Source organism: Leopardus geoffroyi, chromosome E2 (assembly GCF_018350155.1).
Source record: "Leopardus geoffroyi isolate Oge1 chromosome E2, O.geoffroyi_Oge1_pat1.0, whole genome shotgun sequence".
NCBI classification, from domain to species: domain Eukaryota; kingdom Metazoa; phylum Chordata; class Mammalia; order Carnivora; family Felidae; genus Leopardus; species Leopardus geoffroyi.
The window spans coordinates 25,527,429-25,549,460 of record NC_059335.1 but is presented as its reverse complement, the minus strand read 5'-3'; the positions used below and the strand labels follow the sequence as shown (position 1 = coordinate 25,549,460).

General features: G+C 37.0%; 1 protein-coding gene across 2 annotated transcripts in view; it reads left to right on the top strand.

The window, feature by feature from the left end:
• The window catches only part of ITFG1 (integrin alpha FG-GAP repeat containing 1), a 347,243-nt gene that overhangs the window by 240,378 nt on the left and 84,833 nt on the right, over positions 1 to 22,032 (top strand). For both annotated transcript variants that reach the window (XM_045442649.1, XM_045442650.1), the window contains one exon: positions 20,868 to 20,911. In XM_045442649.1, the coding sequence (XP_045298605.1) occupies positions 20,868 to 20,911 (44 nt within the window). The remainder of the gene's footprint in view (positions 1 to 20,867; positions 20,912 to 22,032) is intronic.

Below are 22,032 nucleotides of genomic sequence, written 5' to 3'. Positions count from 1 at the left end.
TCATTAAGTATTTTAATTACAAGTTTTCATGTAATTCTGTGAATAGACTGTCATCTATATTCCATTAATCTTTTTAAAACAGTTTATTTAAAAGGGTATTATAAAATGTTACAATAAATCTAAATAGTATTTCACAATATGGTCACAAATACATACTAATAATTTACAAAAGCTTATGAAACTAATTAGACTGTGGTTAGCCAAGTTCAGCTAGTTAGTAGGAAAACATTCACTGACATCTGAAATGGGAAACAGACACTTAAAAACCAGTAAACAGGGGGAACCTGGGTGGCTCAGTCAGTTAAGTGACCAACTCTTGATTTCTGCTCATGTCATGATCCCACAGTTTGTGAGTTCAAGTTCTGCTTCTAATTCTCTCTCTTCCTTTATCCCTGCCCCTCCCCCCATTCTCAAAATAAATAAATAAACTTAAAACAAATTAAAAAAAAAAAAAAAACAGTCCTTGCCTTCAAGAAGCTCACAGTGGTGAAAAACACAAGTAGTAGAAGGCTGGAATTGTGTACCTGTAATTTCATTTTCCATTTGGTCTCTTATTTTAGCACATCTTCCCAGTTGTTGTTGCAGCTGCTTAAGATAAATGTTTTACTTCACTTAAAACCATATGCTGTTATATAAAAAGTAAAACTGTCTCACTTCTTGGAAGTGAGCTTTTGCTGTAATAATAATAAATTCTGCCTTGGAGCATTCAGGACTAGTTGGTGTTTTTTTTCTTTTCTTCTTTTTCTTCTTTTTTTTTTTTTTTTCCTCACTAAAAGCATAAAGGATGGATTCTGATGTCACTGTGGAAATTACATTGTTGCAATGATTTAATAGACTACTGGTACTTTTTACCTCTTAAGCTTGACATTATAGAGTCTTAAAATTGTAATTTCAGGGTGACATTTGTAAAAATGCCATCAGATTCTACCCTTTTACTTTCTTGATTATGCAAGAGAATTTTAAAGCATTGTTCCTTTTTATATTGGTAAAGTTTTGGTTTAGCACTTGTTTCTTTTTCTGATTACAAAATAAGGCAGCCTATTATAAAACATTTGGAATATCTGGAGAAGTATTTTTTAAAAGCTATGCCCTTTGCCACTTATTAGATATAAATACTATCAGCACTGACCATTCTGCTTGCTTTTGGTGGTTCCCAAAGTCTCAAGCACATAAAAAAGAAGCTGTGGCAGTGAAAACTAATACTTTTATTTTAATTGTATTTATTTATTTACTTACCTATGTTTTATTTATTTATTTGTTTGTTTGTTTGTTTATATCCAAGTTAGTTAGCATATACTGCAGTGATTTCAGGAGTAGATTCCAGTGATTCAGTATAACACCCAGTGCTCATCCAAACAAGTGTCTTCCTTAATGCTGCTTACCCATTTAGCCCATCCCCCTACCCACAACCTCTCCAGCAACCCTCAGTTTGTTCTCTGTATTTGAGTCTCTTATGTTTTGTCCCCCTCCTTGTTTTTGTATTATTTTTTCTTAAATATTAGAAATATATTCTTTTTTCTTCCCTTCCCTTATGTTCATCTGTTTTGTATCTTAAAGTCCTCATATGAGTGAAGTCATATGATATTTTTCTCTGATTGACTAATTTCACATAACATAATACCCTCCAGTTCCACATAGTTGCAAATGGCAAGAATTCATTATTTTTGATTGTCAAGTAATACTCCAGTGTATATATATATATATGCCACATCTTCTTTATCCATTCATCTGTCAATGGACATTTGGGCTCTTTCCATACTTTGGCTAGTGTCAATAGAATTGCTATAAACATTGGGGTGCATATGCCCCTTCGAAACAGCATATCTGTATCCCTTGGATAAATACCTAGTAGTGCAATTGCTGGGTGTAGGGTAGTTTATTTTTAACATTCTGAGGAACCTCCATACTGTTTTCCAGAGTGGCTGCACCACCTTGCATTGCCACCAACAGTGCAAAAGAGATCCTCTTTCTCTGCAACCTCACCAACATCTGTTGTTGCCTGTGTTGTTCATTTTAGCCATCCTGACTGGTGTGAGGTGGTATCTCCTTATGGTTTTAATTTGTATTTCAGTGATGATGAGTGATGTTGAGCATTTTTTCATGTGTGTGTTAGCCATCTGAGTGTCTTCTCTGGAGAAGTGTCTATTCATGTCTTTTGCCCATTTCTTCACTGGATTATTTGTTTTTTGGTGTGGAGTTTGATAAGTTCTTTATAGATTTTGGATACTACCCTTTATCTGATATGTTATTTGCAACTATCTTCTCCCATTCTTCCGGTTGCCTTTTAGTTTTGCTGCTTGTTTCCTTCTCTGTGCAGAAGCTTTTTAGTTTGATGAGGTCCCAATAGTTCATTTTTGCTTTTGTTTTCCTTGCCTCTTGAGACGTGTTGAGTAAGAAGTTGCTGCGGCCAAGATCAAAGAGGTTTTTGCCTGCTTTCTCCTTGAGGATTTTGGTGGTTTCCTGTCTTACATTTAAGTCTTTCATCCATTTTGAGTTCATTTTTGTGTATGGTGTAAGAAGTCATCCAGGTTCATTTTACTGCATGTCACTGTCTAGTTTTCCCAATACCATTTGCTGAAGAGACAGTCTTTATTCCATTGGATATTCTTTCCTGCTTTGTCAAAGATTAGTTGACCGTAAGTTTGTGGGTCCATTTCTGGATTCTCTATTCTATACCATTGGTCTGTGTGTCTCTTTTGTACCAGTACCATACTGTCTTGATGATTAAAGCTTTGTAATACAACTTGAAGTCTGGGATAGTGATCCTTCCAGCTTTGGTTTTCTTTTTCAGGATTACTGAAATTCAGAATTCTCAGCAGCATTTAATACACTTCTTCCTTTCTTTTGGAGAAGTTGTATGTAATTTTAATAAGCTATGATTTAAACTGTACTGATGAGCCTATCACATAAATATACAGAAAAATGTAGTAGAGAAATAAAAATATTCCTAATATAGCCTGTACATTTGAAGAAACCTAATACTTTTCAGAATTTTTTAATGCTTTATTTATTTTTGAGAGAGAGAGTGTGAGCAGGGGAGGGGCAGAGAGAGTGGGGGGACAGAGAATCTGAAGCAGGCTCTGTGCTGATAGTAGTGAGCTGAATGCAGGGCTCAAACTCAAGAGAACCATGAGATCATGACTATGAACTCAAGAGAGGAAAAAAATAGAAGTGTATATGTGAGTATGTGTGTCCCTTTCTGATGGGAAACCTAAAGGGGAAATGGATTTAGTGATAAAGCCAAAGCTAAAAGTAAAATTCCACTCTTCTATAATATTCTTTGAAAAAGCAGTGTAATTGCTGAACGTAGCTAAAGGCATTTCTTTTTTACTGCCTCATGTCAAACATACAGAGGTAGTAAAGCCCAGAACCATACACTCTAACTAAGTCTGCCTTCCCTCCTTCAGTAACCAGGTAAATGTCACTAGAAATGGTCAGGCTGTTCTGTAGATGAAATAATTCATTCAGGCTAAGAACAGGTTAACTTTTATAATAGTATTTAGGAGTTCTGAATTCCTAATTAAACAATATTTTCAACCAGAATATTAATTAGGCCCAAGGATTGTTACCATTCCTTCTTGTAACTGTGCTTATAGAAAACAAGGAAATGCATATTTGTATTATGTAGACATTTCCTTTTATAAGACATATATATGTATAGTATGTAGACATATATTTATGATATGTATATAGGTATGATACATTTAAATCTTATTTTGATCCTATTGCTATAATATGAAACTTCAAATTTGACAGAGGAAGTCTTGTAAAGAAACAAAAACAGGTACAGGAGCCCAATTTTTAGCTTGCTATATACAAAATAAAAGAGACTATTATATAATTTTGAGTAAATACTGTCAACTATGCTAAACAAGACACAGACAGGTTATCTCGTACAGAAAATAAAATAATCCACTGGTTCATCGATTTTTCCATCTCCCATAAAAGTAGGATAATGTGTTTTTTAAATGAGTTAGTGTCTAGTGGCCACGTGTTCTTTCATAAAAGGTCCCTTCGTTTTGTGACCTTGAGTGGTGTACTGGCCCAAGCTTCAGTTTCCTTTTCTGAAAAAAAGAAGGTGGTGGGGGCCAACTAAATTCATCTCACAATCTTGCTGTGAGGATAAAGGAAGAGCATATATGAAAGCAAATTTCTGTTCAGAGTTTGGCACTTTCCAGATCAGTGAATGTTTACTAAAAAGATGCTTGATAACCTTTATGAAGGATAATTTCAGTATATACTCCAAAAGCTTTAGGATTAAACCTGAAAATAGTTTTAATTCTATACAATTATCCCAGGAAAATTATCAGAGATATGCCAAAGATTTGTGTATAATGCCCCATGTCTGTAAAGATGATCATCCCAGTGGTGTTTTTAAGAGGAAAAGAGTTGGATTATAGAGTGGAGGAGAACCTAAATGTCCTAATAAGAATGGATGTGTGTTTTTATGCATATACCTATCTATACTACAGTGATATACAATACAGTTGTGTGGTAGAAGCATATTTAATACTATGGAAAAAGTTTATATTATATTAACCAAAAAGAAGATTACAAAATTATGTATAGCATGATTTCATATGTGTACATTTTTTAAATTATGTATATTAGTCCACTCAGGCTGCTATAACAAAGGACCATACACAGGTTGGGCAGGTTGAACAAGACAAATTTGCTTCTCACAGTTCTAGAGGCTGGAAATTCCAAGATCAAGGTGCCAGCAAAATAGGTTTTACTCCAATGCCTCTTCTCTTGGCTTGTATGTGGCCTCCATCTCCTTGTGTGCTCACATGACCTCCTCTGTGTGCGTACAGCAAGAGAGCAAGTTCTTTCATGTCTCTTCTTATAAGGACACTAAACCCATCAGATCTGTACTGCACCCTTATAACTTCATTTAAACTTAATTTTTCCTTAGAAGCCCCATCACCAAATATGGCAACAATAGAGGTTAGAACTTCCACATATGAACTTTGTGGGGAACACATTCAGTCTGTAATAGTGACAAATTGGTAATAATATCTGAGTGGTTGGATCACAATTGATTTTTACTTTCTTCTTCTTGTCTACATTTTTCATTTTTTTTTCTATACTGTACTCAAAATATTCAGAAAAGTTTGTAGACAATGGATGATTAGTAGATTAGTGGTTGCTTTGGGCTGGAGGTGGAAATAGGAGGACTAGGGCATGATCACTAAAGGGTACAGGGTTTCTTTTTAGAAGTGATAAAAAGTGATTATGATGGTGGTCACACAACTCTGGGAATATACTAAAGACCACTGAATAGGACACTGTAAGTGGGTGACTGCTATGGTGTGTGAATTATATCTCAAGGCTTTTACAAAATGTGTGTGTGTGTGTGTGTGTGTGTGTGTGCACATGCACACACGTAAGGGGTTTTGATAATAGATCTGTTTATTAGCACTTCCTGTCACCATACACAGTATGTTCACCCACATGGCACATTATTGTCTTGGCTTTTGACTACTAAGTTTTTTTCAGTGAAAAAACTACCATTTATATAACAAACATTTATTGTTAAGAATTTCTCTATTTGAAAGAGGAAGATGTATACCTGTAATATAGCTAAAAAAAACAGTGAAAAGTACTTTATACTCAAATTAGATGTGCTATAAGATTAATATCAACGAAGGTTTCTGTGAAGATGATAGGTGAGAACCTAGTTCCAGAAAGATGGAATGGAATAACCAAAATGGGAAATAACACAACATTCCAGGTGGAAGGCCATGATCAAAAAGTAAGAAGTAGAAATTAACTCACCTTCTTGCATGGTGTTAAAGATCAATAAGGGAAAATATTGATGATATCCACTGATGAATGGCATATATGGCAAAGAGAATATTGTTAGTGACCCAATAACTGCAGAAACGTACTGTATTACTCACTGTTCTCCAGAGAAACAGGACCAATAGACTATGAGAGAGAGAGAGAGAGAGAGAGAGAGATTATCCCACCAGCATAATGAATTGATTCATGCAATGTTGGAAGCTGCCAAGTCTTCCATAATTTGGAATCTGGACACTCTGTAAACTGTCCCAGTTTGAGTCACAAAGCCAGCAGGCAGCTATAGAATTAGGAAAAACCAGTGTCCCAGTTCGTCAGGCAGGAAAACCTCATGTTCTTTTTTTTTCTTAAATGTTAATTTTTTACAAAGAGAGAGACAGAATGTGAATGGGGGAGGGGCAAAGAGAGAGGAAGACACAGAGTCTGAGGCAGGCTCCAAGCTCGGAGCCATCAGCACAGATAGCTCAGATGTGGGGCTCCAACCCACGAACCGTGAGATCATGACCTGAGCTGAAGTTGGATGCTTAACTGACTGAGCCACCCAGGGGTCCCTGGAAAACCTCATGTTCTAGTGTATAGGCTGTCTGTTGGGAGACTTCTTACTTAGGAGAGGGTCAGACTTTTGTTCTATTCAGGCCTTCAACTGATTGGGTGGAGCCCATCCACAGTATGAAGAACACTCTCTTTCACTATTTTTTTTTCAATATATGAAATTTATTGTCAAATTGGTTTCCATACAACACCCAGTGCTCATCCCAAAAGGTGCCCTCCTCAATACCCATCACCCACCCTCCCCTCCCTCCCACCCCCCATCAACCCTCAGTTTGTTCTCAGTTTTTAAGAGTCTCTTATGCTTTGGCTCTCTTCCACTGTAACCTCTTTTTTTTTTTTTTGTCTTCCCCTCCCCCATGGGTTTCTGTTAAGTTTCTCAGGATCCACATAAGAGTGAAAACATATGATATCTGTCTTTCTCTGTATGGCTTATTTCACTTAGCATAACACTCTCCAGTTCCATCCATGTTGCTACAAAGGGCCATATTTCATTCTTTCTCATTGCCATGTAGTACTCCATTGTGTATATAAACCACAATTTCCTTATCCATTCATCAGTTGATGGACATTTAGACTCTTTCCATCATTTGGCTATTGTTGAGAGTGCTGCTATAAACATTGGGGTACAAGTGCCCCTATACATCAGTACTCCTGTATCCCTTGGGTAAATCCCTAGCAGTGCTACTGCTGGGTCATAGGGTAGGTCTATTTTTAATTTTTTGAGGAACCTCCACACTGTTTTCCAGAGTGGCTGTACCAATTTGCATTCCCACCAACAGTGCAAGAGGGTTCCCGTTTTTCCACATCCTCTCCAGCATCTATAGTCTCCTGATTTGTTCATTTTGGCCACTCTGACTGGCGTAAGGTGATATCTGAGTATGGTTTTGATTTGTATTTCCCTGCTGAGGAGCGACGTTGAGCATCTTTTCATGTGCCTGTTGGCCATCCAGATGTCTTCTTTAGACAAGTGTCTATTCATGCTTTCTACCCACTTCTTCACTGGATTATTTGTTTTTCGGGTGTGGAGTTTGGTGAGCTCTTTATAGATTTTGGATACTGGCCCTTTATCCAATATGTCATTTGCAAATATCTTTTCCCATTCCGTTGGTTGCCTTTTATTTTGATTGTTTCCTTTGCTGTGCAGAAGCTTTTTATCTTCATAAGGTCCCAGTAGTTCACTTTTGCTTTTAATTCCCTTGCCTTTGGGGATATGTCAAGTAAGAAATTGCTGTGGCTGAGATCAGAGAGGTCTTTTCCTGCTTTCTCCTCTAGGGTTTTGATGGTTTCCTGTCTCACCTTCAGGTCCTTTATCCATTTTGAGTTTATTTTTGAGAATGGTGTGAGAAAGTGGTCTAGTTTCATCCTTCTGCATGTTGCTGTCCAGTTCTCCCAGCACCATTTGTTAAAGAGACTGTCTTTTTTCCATTAGATATTCTTTCCTGCTTTGTCAAAGATGAGTTGGCCATACGTTTGTGGGTCTAGTTCTGGGGTTTCTATTCTATTCCATTGGTCTATGTGTCTGTTTTTGTGCCAATACCATGCTGTCTTGATGATGACAGCTTTGTAGTAGAGGCTAAAGTCTGGGATTGTGATGCCTCCTGCTTTGGTCTTCTTCAAAATTACTTTGGCTATTCGGGGCCTTTTATGGTTCCATATGAATTTTAGGATTGCTTGTTCTAGCTTCGAGAAGAATGCTGGTGCAATTTTGATTGGAATTGCATTGAATGTGTAGATAACTTTGGGTAGTATTGACATTTTGACATTATTTATTCTTCCAATCCATAAGCACGGAATGTTTTCCCATTTCTTTATGTCTTCTTCAATTTCCTTCATTAGCTTTCTACAGTTTTCAACATACAGATCTTTTACATCTTTGGTTAGATTTATCCCTAGGTATTTTATGCTTCTTGGTGCAATTGTGAATGGGATCGGTTTCTTGACTTGTCTTTCTGTTGCTTCATTATGAGTGTATAAGAATGCAACTGATTTCTGTACATTGATTTTGTATCCTGCAACTTTGCTAAATTCATGTACCAGTTCTAGCAGACTTTTGGTGGAGTCTCTCGGATTTTCCATGTATAATATCATGTCATCTGCAAAAAGTGAAAGCTTAACTTCATCTTTGCCAATTTTGATGCCTTTGATTTCCTTTTGTTGTCTGATTGCTGATGCTAGAACTTCCAACACTATGTTAAACAACAGCGGTGAGAGTAGACATCCCTGTCGTGTTCCTGATCTCAGGGGGAAAACTCTCAGTTTTTCCCCATTGAGGATGATGTTAGCTGTGGGCTTGTCATAAATGGCTTCATGATGTTTAAGTATGTTCCTTCTATCCCGACTTTCTCGAGGGTTTTTATTAAGAAAGAATGCTGAATTTTGTCAAATGCTTTTTCTGCATCGATTGACAGGATCATATGGTTCTTTTCTTTTATTAATGTGATGTATCACGTTGATTGATTTGCGAATGTTGAACCAGCCCTGCATCCCAGGAATGAATCCCACTTGATCATGGTGAATAATTCTTTTTATATGCTGCTGAATTCGATTTGCTAGTATCTTATTGAGGATTTTTACATCCATATTCATTAGGGATATTGGCCTGTAGTTCTCTTTTTTGCTGAGTTTCTGTCTGGTTTGGGAATCAAAGGAATGCTGGATTCATAGAGTGAGTCTGGAAATTTTCCTTCCCTTTTGATTTTTTGGAACAGCTTGAGAAGAATAGGTATTATCTCTGCTTTAACTGTCTGTTAGAATTTCCCAGGGAAGCTATCTGGTCCTGGACTCTTCTTTGTTGGGAGAGTTTTAATAACTGATTTCATTTCCTCACTGGTTATGGGTCTGTTCAAGCTTTCTATTTCCTCCTGATTGAGTTTTGGAAGTGTGTGGGTGCTTAGGAATTTGTCCATTTCTTCCAGGTTGTCCAGTTTGTTGGCATATAATTTTTCATAGTATTCCCTGATAATTGCTTGTATTTCTGAGGGATTGGATGTAATAATTCCATTTTCATTCATGATTTTATCTATTTGGGTCATATCCCTTTCCTATTTGAGAAGCCTGGCAGAGGTTTGTCAATTTTGTTTATTTTTTCAAAACATCAACTCTTGGTTTCGTTGATCTTCTCTACAGTTTTTTTAGATTCTATATTGTTTATTTCTGCTCTGATCTTTATTATTTCTCTTCTTCCTCTGGGTTTAGGCTGTCTTTGCTGTTCTGCTTCTATTTCCTTTAGGTGTGCTGTTAGATTTTGTATTTGGGATTTTTCTTGTTCTTGAGATAGGCCTGGATTGCAATGTATTTTCCTCCCAGGACTGCCTTTTCTGCATCCCAAAGCGTTTGGATTGTTGTATTTTCATTTTCATTTGTTTCCATGTATTTTTTAATTTCTTTTCTAATTGCCTGGTTGACCCATTCATTCTTTAGTAGGGTATTCTTTAACATCCATGCTTTTGGAGGCTTTCCAGACTTTTTCCTGTGGTTGATTTCAAGCTTCATAGCATTGTTGTCTGAAAGTATACATGGTATGATCTCAATTCTTGTATACTTATGAAGGGCTGTTTTGTGACCCCATATGTGATCTATCTTGGAGAATGTTCCATGCGCACTCGAGAAGAAAGTATATTCTGTTGCTTTGGGATGCAGAGTTCTAAATATATCTGTCAAGTCCATCTGATCCAATGTATCATTCAGGGCCCTTGTTCTTTATTGACCATGTGTCTAGATGATCTATCCATTGCTGTGAGTGGGGTATTAAGGTCCCCTGCAATTCCCACATTCTTATTAATAAGGTTGCTTATGTATGTGAGTAATTGTTTTATATATTTGGGGGCTCCCGTATTCGGCACATAGACATTTATAATTGTTAGCTCTTCCTGATGGATAGACCCTGTAATTATTATATAATGCCCTTCTCCATCTCTTGTTTCAGCCTTTAATTTAAGTCTAGTTTGTCTGATATAAGTATGGCTACTCCAGCTTTCTTTTGACTTCCAGTAGCATGATAAATAGTTCTCCATCCCCTCCCTTTCAATCTGAAGGTGTCCTCAGGTCTAAAATGAGTCTCTTGTAGACAGCAAATAAATGGGTCTTGTTTTTTTTTATCCATTCTGATAACCTATGTCTTTGGTTGGCGCATTTAGTCCATTTATGTTCAGTGTTATTATAGAAAGATATGGGTTTAGAGTCATTGTGATGTCTGTAGGTTTCATGCTTGTAGCGATGTCTCTGGTACTTTGTCTCACAGGATCCCCCTTAGGATCTCTTGTAGGGCTGGTTTAGTGGTGACGAATTCCTTCAGTTTTTGTTTGTTTGGGAAGACGTTTACTCCTTCTATTCTAAATGACAGACTTGCTGGATAAAGGATTCTCGGCTGCATATTTTTTCTGTTAATCACATTGAAGATTTCCTGCCATTCCTTTCTGGCCTGCCAAGTTTCAGTAGAGAGATCGGTCATGAGTCTTATCAGTCTCCCTTTATATGTTAGAATACATTTATCCCTTTCTGCTTTCAGAATTTTCTCTTCATCCTTGTATTTTGCCAGTTTCACTATGATATATCATGCAGAAGATCGATTCAAGTTCCGTCTGAAGGGAGTTCTCTGTGCCTCTTGGATTTCAATGCCTTTTTCCTTCCCCACCTCAGGGACGTTCTCAGCTGTTATTTCTTCAAGTATACCTTCAGCACCTTTCCCTCTCTCTTCCTACTCTGGAATACCAATTATGCGTAGATTATTTCTCTTTAGTGTATCACTTAGTTCTCTAATTTTCTCCTCATACTCCTGGATTTTTTTATCTCTCTTTTTCTCAGCTTCTTCTTTTTCCATAATTTTATCTTCTAGTTCACCTATTCTCTCCTCTGCCTCTTCAATCCGAGCTGTGGTCATCTCCATTTTATTTTGCAGCTCATTGATAGCATTTTTTAGCTCTTCCTGGCTGTTCCTTAGTCCCTTGATCTCTGTAGCAATAGATTCTCTGCTGTCCTCTATACTGTTTTCAAGCCCAGCAATTAATTTTATGAGTATTATTCTAAATTCACTTTCTGTTATATTGTTATATCCTTTTTGATCAGCTTGTTAGCTGTCGCTATTTCCTGGAGATTCTTTTGAGGTGAATTCTTCTGTTTCGTCATTTTGGATAGTCCCTGGAGTGGCGCAGAACTGCAGGGCACTTCCCCTGTGCTGTCTTGAATAACTTGCATTGGTGGGTGGGGCCGCATTCAGACCTGATGTCTGCCCCCAACCCACCGCTGGGGCCACAGTCAGACTGGTGTGAACCTTCTCTTCCCCTCTCCTAGGGGCGGGATTCACTGTGGGGTGGCGTGGCCCATCTGGGCTACTTGCACACTGCCAGACTTGTGGTGCTGGGGATCTGGCATATTAGCTGGGGTGGTTCAGCAGGGTGCACAGGGGCGGAGGGGGGGGGTGGGTGGCGGGGTAGGCTCAGCTCGCTTATGCTTCAGTGATCCACTTTGGGAGGGGCCCTGAGGCACCGGGAGGGAGTCAGACCCGCCGCCACTGGAGGGATGGATCCGCAGAAGCACAGCGTTGGGTGTTTGCTCAGTGCAAGCAAGTTCCCTGACAGGAACTGGTTCCCTTTGGGATTTTAGCTGGGGGATGGGCGAGGGAGATGGTGCTGGCGAGCACCTTTGTTCCCCGCCAAGCTGAGCTCTGGTCGTCTGGGGCTCAACAGCTCTCCCTCCTGTTGTCTCCAGCCTTTCCGCTCTCCAAGCAGAGGTGTTAACTTATAACCTCCCAGATGTTAAGTCCCGCTTGCTGTCAGAACACACTCCACCCGGCCCCTCCGCTTTTGCAAGCCAGACTTGGGGCCTCTGCTTGGCCGGCAGACTGCCCCACCACCCTGGCTCCCTCCCCCCAGTCCATGTAGCGGGCACCACCTCTGAGCCCTTCCTACCCTGTTCCGTAGGCCTCTCCTCTGTGCTTGGCTCTGGAGAATCCGTTCTGCTAGTCTTCTGGCGGTTTTCTGGGTTATTTAGGCAGGTGTAGGTGGAATCTAAGTGATCAGCAGGACACGGTAAGCCCAGCGTCCTCCTGCGCCACCATCTTCCTTTTTCTTGTCTCTCTCTTTCACTCATTTTACCAATTAAATGTTAATCTCATACAAAACTTCTCTCACAGAAACATCTAGAATAATTTTTGGCCAATCATCTAGGCACCCCATGGCCTGGTCAAGTTTACACAAAAAACTATCACACTCTTTACATGTTTCATCAAAGAGAGCCTTTGTTCACACAATTGTGTGAATTAAGAAGACAGATTTTGCAGCAGTGTTCAGAGGAAAAAAAATAGATGTGCATAATGAAAAATTCAGATCCAGGGTAACCACTTTGGCATACAGTCAGGTCGGTGTGAAGTGATAAGAAAAGTAATAGTGATGGGGTTACTAAGGAAATATGGTGAAAGTCTACAGCTTGGTGAAATTTTACATAGGTATACCCCCTTCTACCACACCTAGATCAAGATAAAATATTTGCCATACCCTAGAAGATCCTCCAAGCCAGTCAGTACTCCCCTGCAAAAGTATAACCACTGTCCTGATCTCTGTCACCGTAGAATGATTTTCCCTTTTCTGAATGTCACGTAAAAGCAAGAATACAGGATTGTACCCTTTGCATCTGGCTTCTTTTGCTCAGCATTATGTCTGTGAGATTTATCCGACACATACGTTTGCAAATAGAATCTTACTAAACATGTTTCCCTGCATCTTGTTTTTTTTACCTCAGCAAGAGAGTATAAACACCCTTTCAAGTTAGGACTTAACAGGTCTTTTTTCACTCTTTTAATAACTCCATGCCATTCCATAATACTATGGATATTCCACAGTTTACCCAATGTTTCCTCTCAGCAGACACATAGGTGGTTTCCAGGCATGAAATCGATAAGCTGAGGGGCTGTGTTTTTAATGTTAATAGATAATACCAAATTATCATTCCCACAAGATACACACATTTATATTCCCACCAGCATATGACACTGTCCCGCATATATTCATCTGAGAGCTCTAAGTTTTTATTTCATTAATAAATTTGGTTTTTAAAATAAGTAATACATGATAACAATGAAAAAAATACAAGAGTATATAGTGAAAAATTAGTCTCCCTTTAACCTGTCTCCCAATGATCCAATTCCTATTCCCAAAGACAAGTTCTTTGTATCGCTCCAAGATATTTTATGTGTATATGAGCTTATATGTGTATATACTTTTATTGTACATAAATGGTTGTTCTAGGCTTTACTTTCTCCACTTAACAACATATCTTAAAGATTATACCACAGTAATATAATCTAGAGCTGCCTCATTATTTTAACTGATAGCATCAGTTATTCATTCATTATTTCTACTGAATAGTATCACATAGTATGGATAGGACATAATTTAATGAGTTCTTTTAAAGTAGATATCAAGGCTATTTCAATCTCTTATTGTTATTATAAATAATGCCACAGAGAATATCCTGTAGGATAAATTTCTAAAAATGGAATTATTAAAAAATAACATGTGCATCTTTTAAATAAACATATTATTGAAATATACATACAGAAAAATATATCTAAGTACACACGTCTGTAAATTTTCACAAAATAAATGTACTCATGTAATTACACCTAATCAAGAAACACATAACCAGTAATCAGAAGCTTCCTCATGCCACCTTATTAGTTACTAACCCTCTTCACCTAAAAGTATCCACTATTTTAATTTCCAACACCATAGATTAATTCTGCCCAGTTTCGAACTTTGTAGCTCGAATGTGTATGTGTATATATATATACATACATACACATACACGTACACATACACACACACACACTACAGTATAGTATAGGATGTCCCTTCATAGAAATTGTATCAGCTTATACTTTTACCTGCAGTACATAAGAATGCATATTTCCTAATACCTTCACCAACCCAACGGGTTATTAACTTTTTTAGTTTTGCCAGTCATGTAAGTGAAAGTATTGTCTCTTTTATTTTGTGTCTTTCTTATACTGAGTAAATTTCAGCATCTTTTCATATGTGTGAGAGCCATCTGTATTTTTATTTTTACAAACAGTCCTTACCCTTTTTCATTGTCTTATTTATAAATGCACCATAGTATATATTAGGGAAGTTAATCCTTTGTGACATGTGTTGCAAGTATTTTTCCTAGTTTGTCATTTGTCTTTGATTTTGTTGTTTTCCTGCAGACATTTTTCTCAGCCTTTTATTTTGTGCCTGTTAGGTATAAAATTGATTTTTTTTTTCCCCTGACTAGTAAGGTTGAGTGTTTTCATGGCTTTTGATTATTTGCATTTTCTTTCTGGATATTGCTTCTTGATATCCTTTGTTTCTGTTGGATTATGATCTTTGAACTCATACCTAGAAGGTCTTTGTATATGAGCAACAGTATGCCTTTGTAATGTATGTTTAAAAGAAAGTTTACCCCTTCATTAGTTTTTAAATTTTTATGGTCTTTTTTATTTTGTAACAGCTTTGAGATATAATTCATGTACCATACTATTCACCCATTTGAAGTATACACTTAAGTGGCTTTGAGCTTATTCACAGAATTATGCAGCCATCACCACAATACATTTTAAAAATGTTTATTACCACAGAAGCCCTTTAGTAATCACTCTCAATCCCCTATCCCCACCCCATCCTACCCCAGCCCTAGGCAGCCACTACTTTCTGTGTCCATAAATTTGCCTATCCCAGACATTTCATATAAATGGAATCATATAAAGTGTAGTCTTTTGTGACTGACTTCGTTCACTTACCATACATACTGTTTTTAAGATCCATCCATATTGTAGCATTATCAGTACTTTATTCCTTTTAATTGCCAAAAAATATTTAATTATATGAATATACCACAGCTTATTTATTCATCAGCTGATGACTTTGGGCAATTATGAATAATACTACTGTGAACATTCATGTCAATTTTTCATGTGGACATATGTTTTCATTTCTCTATTTTAATACCTCTTGAGATATACCTAGGAATGGAATTGCTGGGTTAAATGGGAACTCTGTGTTTATCCTTTTAAGGAATTGCCAGGTTGTTTTCCAAAGTAGCTCAACCATTTTACATTCCTACCGGAAATGTTTGAGGGACCTATTTCTCTACATCCTTACCAACATTATTATCTGACTTTTTTATTGTACCCATCCTAATTAGTATGAAATGGTATCTTGGGAGTTTATTTCATTTTGTTTTGTTACCATCTTAACCATTTTTTTTTATTGTGGTAAAAAAAAAAACATAAAATTTACTATCTTAACCTTTTTTTAATGTACAGTTTGGTAGTGTTAAGTATATTCATGTTGTTGAACAGATCTCCAGAACTTTTGCATCTTGCACAAATGAAACTCTATACCCATTTATCAACTGCCCCTCTTCTCCTCACCCTTAGCCACCATTCTGCTTTTTGTTTCTGTGAATTTCACTGTTAGATACCTTGCGTAATGGAATCATACAGTATTTGTCTTTTTGTGACTGGCTTGTTTCACTTAGCATAATGTCTTCAAGGTTCATTCATGTTGTAACATGTGACAGGATTTCTTCTTAAAGCTGAATAAGGTTCCATTGTGTATATATACCACATTTTATTTATTTCCACTTATTTGTCAGACATTTATTGGGTTACTTCCACCTCTTGGATATTGCAAATATGCGTTGCATTGTGGATGTGGTTTGGTTTCCCTGATTGCTAATGATGCTGAGCATCTTTTCCTGAGCTTTGTATATCTCTGTATCTACTTTGGAAAAGTGGCTATTCAGATGCTTTGCCCAATTTTTAATTGGCCTGTCTTTCTATTAAAATATAAGAGTTCTCTAAAATCTTTAAAGAACTTATCAAACTCAACACCCAAAAATCAAACAATCCAGTGAAGAAATGAGCAAAAAACATGAATAGACACTTTTCCAAAGAAAACATCCAGATGGCTAACCAACACATGAAAAAAATGCTCAACTTCACTCATCATCAGGGAAATACAAATCAAAACCACAATGAGATACCACCTCACACCTGTCAGAATGGCTAACATGAACAACTCAGGCAACGACAGATGTTGGCGAGGATGCGGAGAAAGAGGATCTCTTTTGCATTGTTGCTGGCAATGCAAGCTGGTGTGTCCACTCTGGAAAACAGTATGGAGGTTCCTCAAAAAACTAAAAATAGAACTACCCTACGACCCAGCAACTGCACTACCAGTTATTTATCCAAGGGATAAAGGTGTGCTGTTTCAAAGGGACACGTGCACCCCAATGTTTATAGCAGCACTATCAACAATAGCCAAATTATGGAAAAAGCCCAAATGTCCATCGATGGATGAATGGATAAAGAAGATGTGGTGTGTGTGTGTGTGTGTGTGTGCACATACATACAATGGAGTGTTACTCAGCAATCAAAAAGAATGAAATCTTGCCATTTGCAATTACGTGGATGGAACTGGAGAGTATTATGCTAAGTGAAATTAGTCAATCAGAGAAACACAAACATCATACGACTTCACTCATATGAGGACTTTAAGAGACAAAACAGATGTACATAAGGGAAGGGAAACAAAATAATATAAAAACAGGGAGAGGGGCAAAACATAAGAGACTCATAAATATGGAGAACAAACTGAGGGTTACTGGAGGGGTTGTGGGAGGGGGGATGGGCTAAATGGGTAAAGGGCACTAAGGAATCTACTCCTGAAATCATTGCTGCACTATATGCTAACTAATTTGGGTGTAAATTTTTTAAAAAACTAAAATTAAAAAAATAAAATGAGTTCTTTATATTATTTGTGTCTTTGCCAGATATAATTTTTATGAGTTAAAATCTATGTTTATTTTCCACCAAGTAGCCAACTATCCAGGACCATTTATTGAATAATCCATATTTTTCCTCCTTCAACAGGTACTTATTGAGCAAATATGTTGGGTTAGACCCTGAGAAAATAAGGAGAAAATGATGCAGAGCTTACATACTAGTTCAAAGACAGACTTGTGAGAAAATAATTACTATTCAGCAAGATAATGATTTTAATGAAGTTTATGAAAATCATTTTGTGACAAGAAGAAAAGAATGACCAATATCTGCCTGGAGTTGAGGGAAGAGAGGAACAAAGAAAAAGTTAGGTCGTGGAAAGTTTGAGAATAAAAGAGAACCAGGCTCTGTGCTATGATAAGAAACTTAAATAATGAAAACTGTTTTCCAAATATAAAACGTTTAGTTTACTGTCTCCTCAGATTGTAGTTCATGTAAGTGCACTATAGTCAACAAACAGGTATCTTCTTTGTGGTGAAGTATGCCATGCTTATTTTCTGGTGTCCTGTATATACTGTATAGACCTTATATATACTTTATATACCTAACCTAAGTAGCATACCTTTTTCCTATGGATATGTTTGAATGAAAAATTTACAGTTTTTATTGAAATAATTCATGTTTACCAAGCACAACTGTATGCCATCCCTCTTTAATGCATAACATATAGAATATTTAATAGCACATAATGGCCACTTTCTTTTTTTTTCTTTTTTTTTTTTAAGTTAAATCCAAGTTAGTTAACATATAGTGTAATAATGATTTCAGGAATAAATTTAGTGATTTATCACTTACATATAACATCCAATGCTCAACCCAACAAGTGCCCTCCTTAGTACCCATCACTCATTTAGCCCATACCCCACCCAGCACCCAAGCAGCAACCCTCAGTTTGCTCTCTGTATTTAAGAGTCTCTTATGGTTTGTCTCCCTCTCTGTTTTTATATTATTTTTGTTTCCCTTCCCCTGTGTTCATCTGTTTTGTTTCTTATATTGCACATATGAGTGAAATCCTGTGATATTTGTCTTTCTCTGACTTATTTTGGTTAGCATAATACACTCTAGTTCCATCCATGTTGTTGCAAATTGCAAGATTCCATTCTTTTTGATTGCCGCGTAACATTCCATTGTATATATATACCACATCTTCTTTATCCATTTGTCACTCAGTAGACATTTGGGCTCTTTCCATAATTTGGCTATTGTCGATAGTGCTGCTATAAACATTGGGGGCATGTACCCCTTCAAATCAGTGTTTTTGTATCCTTTAATACCTAGTAGTGCAATTGCTGAGTCATAGGGTAGTCCTATTTTTAGAATTTTGAGGACCCTCCATATTGCTTTCCAGAGTGGCTACACCAGTTTGTATTCCCACCAGCAGTGCAAAAGCACTTCGTCTTTCTCCACATCCTTGCCAACATCTGTTGTTGCCTGAGTTGTTGATGTTAGCCATTCTGACATGTGTGAGGTGGTATTTCATTGTGGTTTTGATTTATATTTCCCTGATGATGAGTGATGTTGAGCATCTTTTTATGTGTCTATTAGCCATCTGGATGTCTTCTTTGGAAAAGTGTCTATTTATGTCTTTTGCCCATTTCTTCACTGGATTATTTGTGTTTTGGGTGTTGAGTTTGATAAATTCTTTATAGATTTTGGATACTAACCCTGTATCTGATATGTCATTTGCAAATATCTTCTCCTATTCCATCGGTTGCCTTTTAGTTTTGCTGATTGTTTCCTTCACTGTGCAGAAGCTTTTTGTTTTGATGAGGTCCCAGTAGTTCATTTTTGCTTTTGTTTCCCTTGCCTCTGGACACATGTCAAGTAAGAAGTTGCTGCAACTGAGGACAAAGAGATTGTTGCCTGTTTCCTCCTCTAGGATTTTGATGGTTTCCTCTCTTACATTTAGGTCTTTCATCCATTTTGAGTTTATTTTTGTGCATGGTGTAAGAAAGTGGTCCAGGTTCATTCTTCTGCATGTTGCTGTCCAGTTTTCCTAGCACCATTTGCTGAAGAGACTGTCTCTTTTCCATTGGATACACCTTCCTGCTTTGTCAAAGATTAGTTGACCATGTTTGTGAGTCTATTTCTGGGTTCTCTTTTCTGTTCCATTGATCTGTGTGTCTGTTTTCGTGCCAGTACCATACTGTCTTGATGATTACAGCTTTGTAAAACAGCTTGAAGTCCGGAAATGTGATGCCTCCAGCTTTGGTTTTCTTTTTCAACATTGCTTTGGCTATTCAGGGTCTTCTGTGGTTCCATACAAATTTTAGGATTGTTTGTTCTAGCTCTGTAAAGAATGCTGGTGTTATTTTGATAGGGATTGCATTGAATATGTAGATTGCTTTGGGTGGTATCGACATTTTAACTGCATTTGTTCTTCAGTCCATGAGCGTGGAATGTTTTTCCATTTCTTTGCGTCTTCAATTTCTTTCATAAGCTTTCTATAGTTTTCAGTGTATAGATTTTTCACCTCTTTAGTTAGGTTTATTCCTAGGTATTTTATGGGTTTTGGTGCAATTGTAAATGAGATAAACTCCTTGATTTCTGTTTCTGCTGCTTCTTTTGGTGTATAGAAATGCAACTGATTTCTGTGCATTGATTTTATGTCCTGTGACTTTGCTGAATTCATGTATCAGTTCTAGCAGTTTTTTGTGGAATCCTTTGGGTTTTCCACAAAGAATATCCAGTCATCTGTGAAGAGTGAAAGTTTGACTTCCTCCTTGCCAATTTGGATGTCTTTTATTTCTGTTTCTTTTTTTTTAATTTTTTTAACATTTATTCATTTTTTTGAGAGACAGAGAGCAGGGGAGGGGGAGGAGCTGAGAGAGAGGGAGACACAGAATCCTCTGCAAGCTCCAGGCTCTGAACTGACAGCACAGAGCCTGACATGGGGCTCGAACTCACGGACCATGAGATCATGACCTGAGCCGAAGTTGGATACTTAATGACTGAGCCACCCCTGATGTCTTTTATTTCTTTTTGTTATCTGATTGCTGAGGTTAGGACTTCCAACACTGTGTTGAATAAAGTTACAGGAGTGGTAATGTCCACTTTCTTATAGAGGTATCACTTCACATGAAGAGGTGGTAATATAATTATATTTCAAAACTCATGTTACTTATATAAAGAATATTCAGATACTCTAACCTTTTCTTTTTTGGTGATCATAGAATAAATGTGTCATTAAATTATTTTTGTGTATTTGTTACAGACCCGTCAATTCTTTATAGTTGTGTTCTCCATAATAGTTATCAAGGGTACCCAAAATCTTTGACCCAACAACTTTGACTAGATAAGTGGGAAAAAGTCTAATATGAGATATAAAATGTTTTTCTCAGCATACATTTTAATTGGTTTGCATTTAGCACTTCTGTCAGATTCTAAGTCTTATACTTGGAAAATAGAACCAACAGCAGGTATAGTATGATATAAATATAATTAATTATTTCACCTGTATATTTCACAAAACAGCAACATCTTAACTGCTTAATAAAAGCTTTTAAAATATCAGTATAAAATAAACAATAGAAACTTGATTTACTCAGATCTAAAGGAATTGATTTGGTTTCTGCCTGTGATTATGATTCAGTAGAGCATGTTAATAGATTATAGGGGAAAAATTAGAGTTAACTTTAAATATAAGCTAAAGTAATAATATAGTAGTAATAGCCTTTTCTTTATTTTTCCACAGTTCTTAGTGGTCTGTGTTCTAATGACTGTCCTCGTAAGATAACAGTAAGTAAACAAATCTCAGTTGTAAAATTTTCAGTGAAAATATTCTGCATAATAGATACTCACAAAATACTTATAAGTTACATTCAAGTTGTTATTATTTAGAAGTGATTAAAGTATCCTTTAGTGCTCAAAAAACTTTACTGAGAATAAAATACCTTGTCTAAAAGATTCTCACCTCAAGATTCACCTCCTTTATGAAGGCTTTTCTGATACCTTCCCATAATTTCTTGGCATAAGGCATACTACCGCCATTTTAGCATATATAATACTTGAGCTCACGTCTCTATATTAAATGCCTCTCTATACTAGACTGGCATCCCTTAAGGTCAAGAACCCTCTCATCATGTATACCTGGTACATAACTGAAGGTCAAGCATATAGTAAATAATTAATGATTTTTTTTGGTGTAGTCTTAATATTGACTTTCTGTGCTTCAGTGAAATAACAAAGTGTAAAAATAATTAGGCTTAGTTTTTTAAATTGCCAGTTCATATAAATTATAATAAGAATATTATATTGTGTATGGGTGTGGGCGTATCCCTGCTTGGGTCCTCATAATAACCTTGTTTCATGAGGAATTACCCCCCATGTAAAGATGAGGAAGCTAAAGCTTAGTGAAATTAAATTATCTAATCATAGAGCTATGAAGTACTGGAACAGCACAAAGCTAGGTGTTCTGGTTATAGTCTCATACTTTTACTACCCCAGTTAAGCACTGCAAGACCAACATTTTGTGTATGGTTGGGAAACTTCACATATTTGAGACATGTGGAAACAGACCCTAACCCAGAGATTTGCATGCAGAGATTTAATTTAGACTCAACTCCAAAGCAACAGCTATTGGCCCTTCAGAAATGGCTTAAATAGAGGCAGAGAAGCCAGGCGTTTGTATTCCTGCTTTAATCAGACTTTGCCTGCAGGCAGTCTCCAGGAAAGGCTTATAGCTAGTAGGAGCCAGCTCCCTTTGGCTGAAAACAGTGTCCAGGTAGGAACCCGGCTGTGAGCTATCAGCAGCCAACACTTTGAGGAGCTCAGGGAATAAGTGCCTCAGTCCTGAAGAAAATATCTGGACAATGCATCACATCTATTATGAATGTATATGAGTGCCTGGTCAAGTCCAT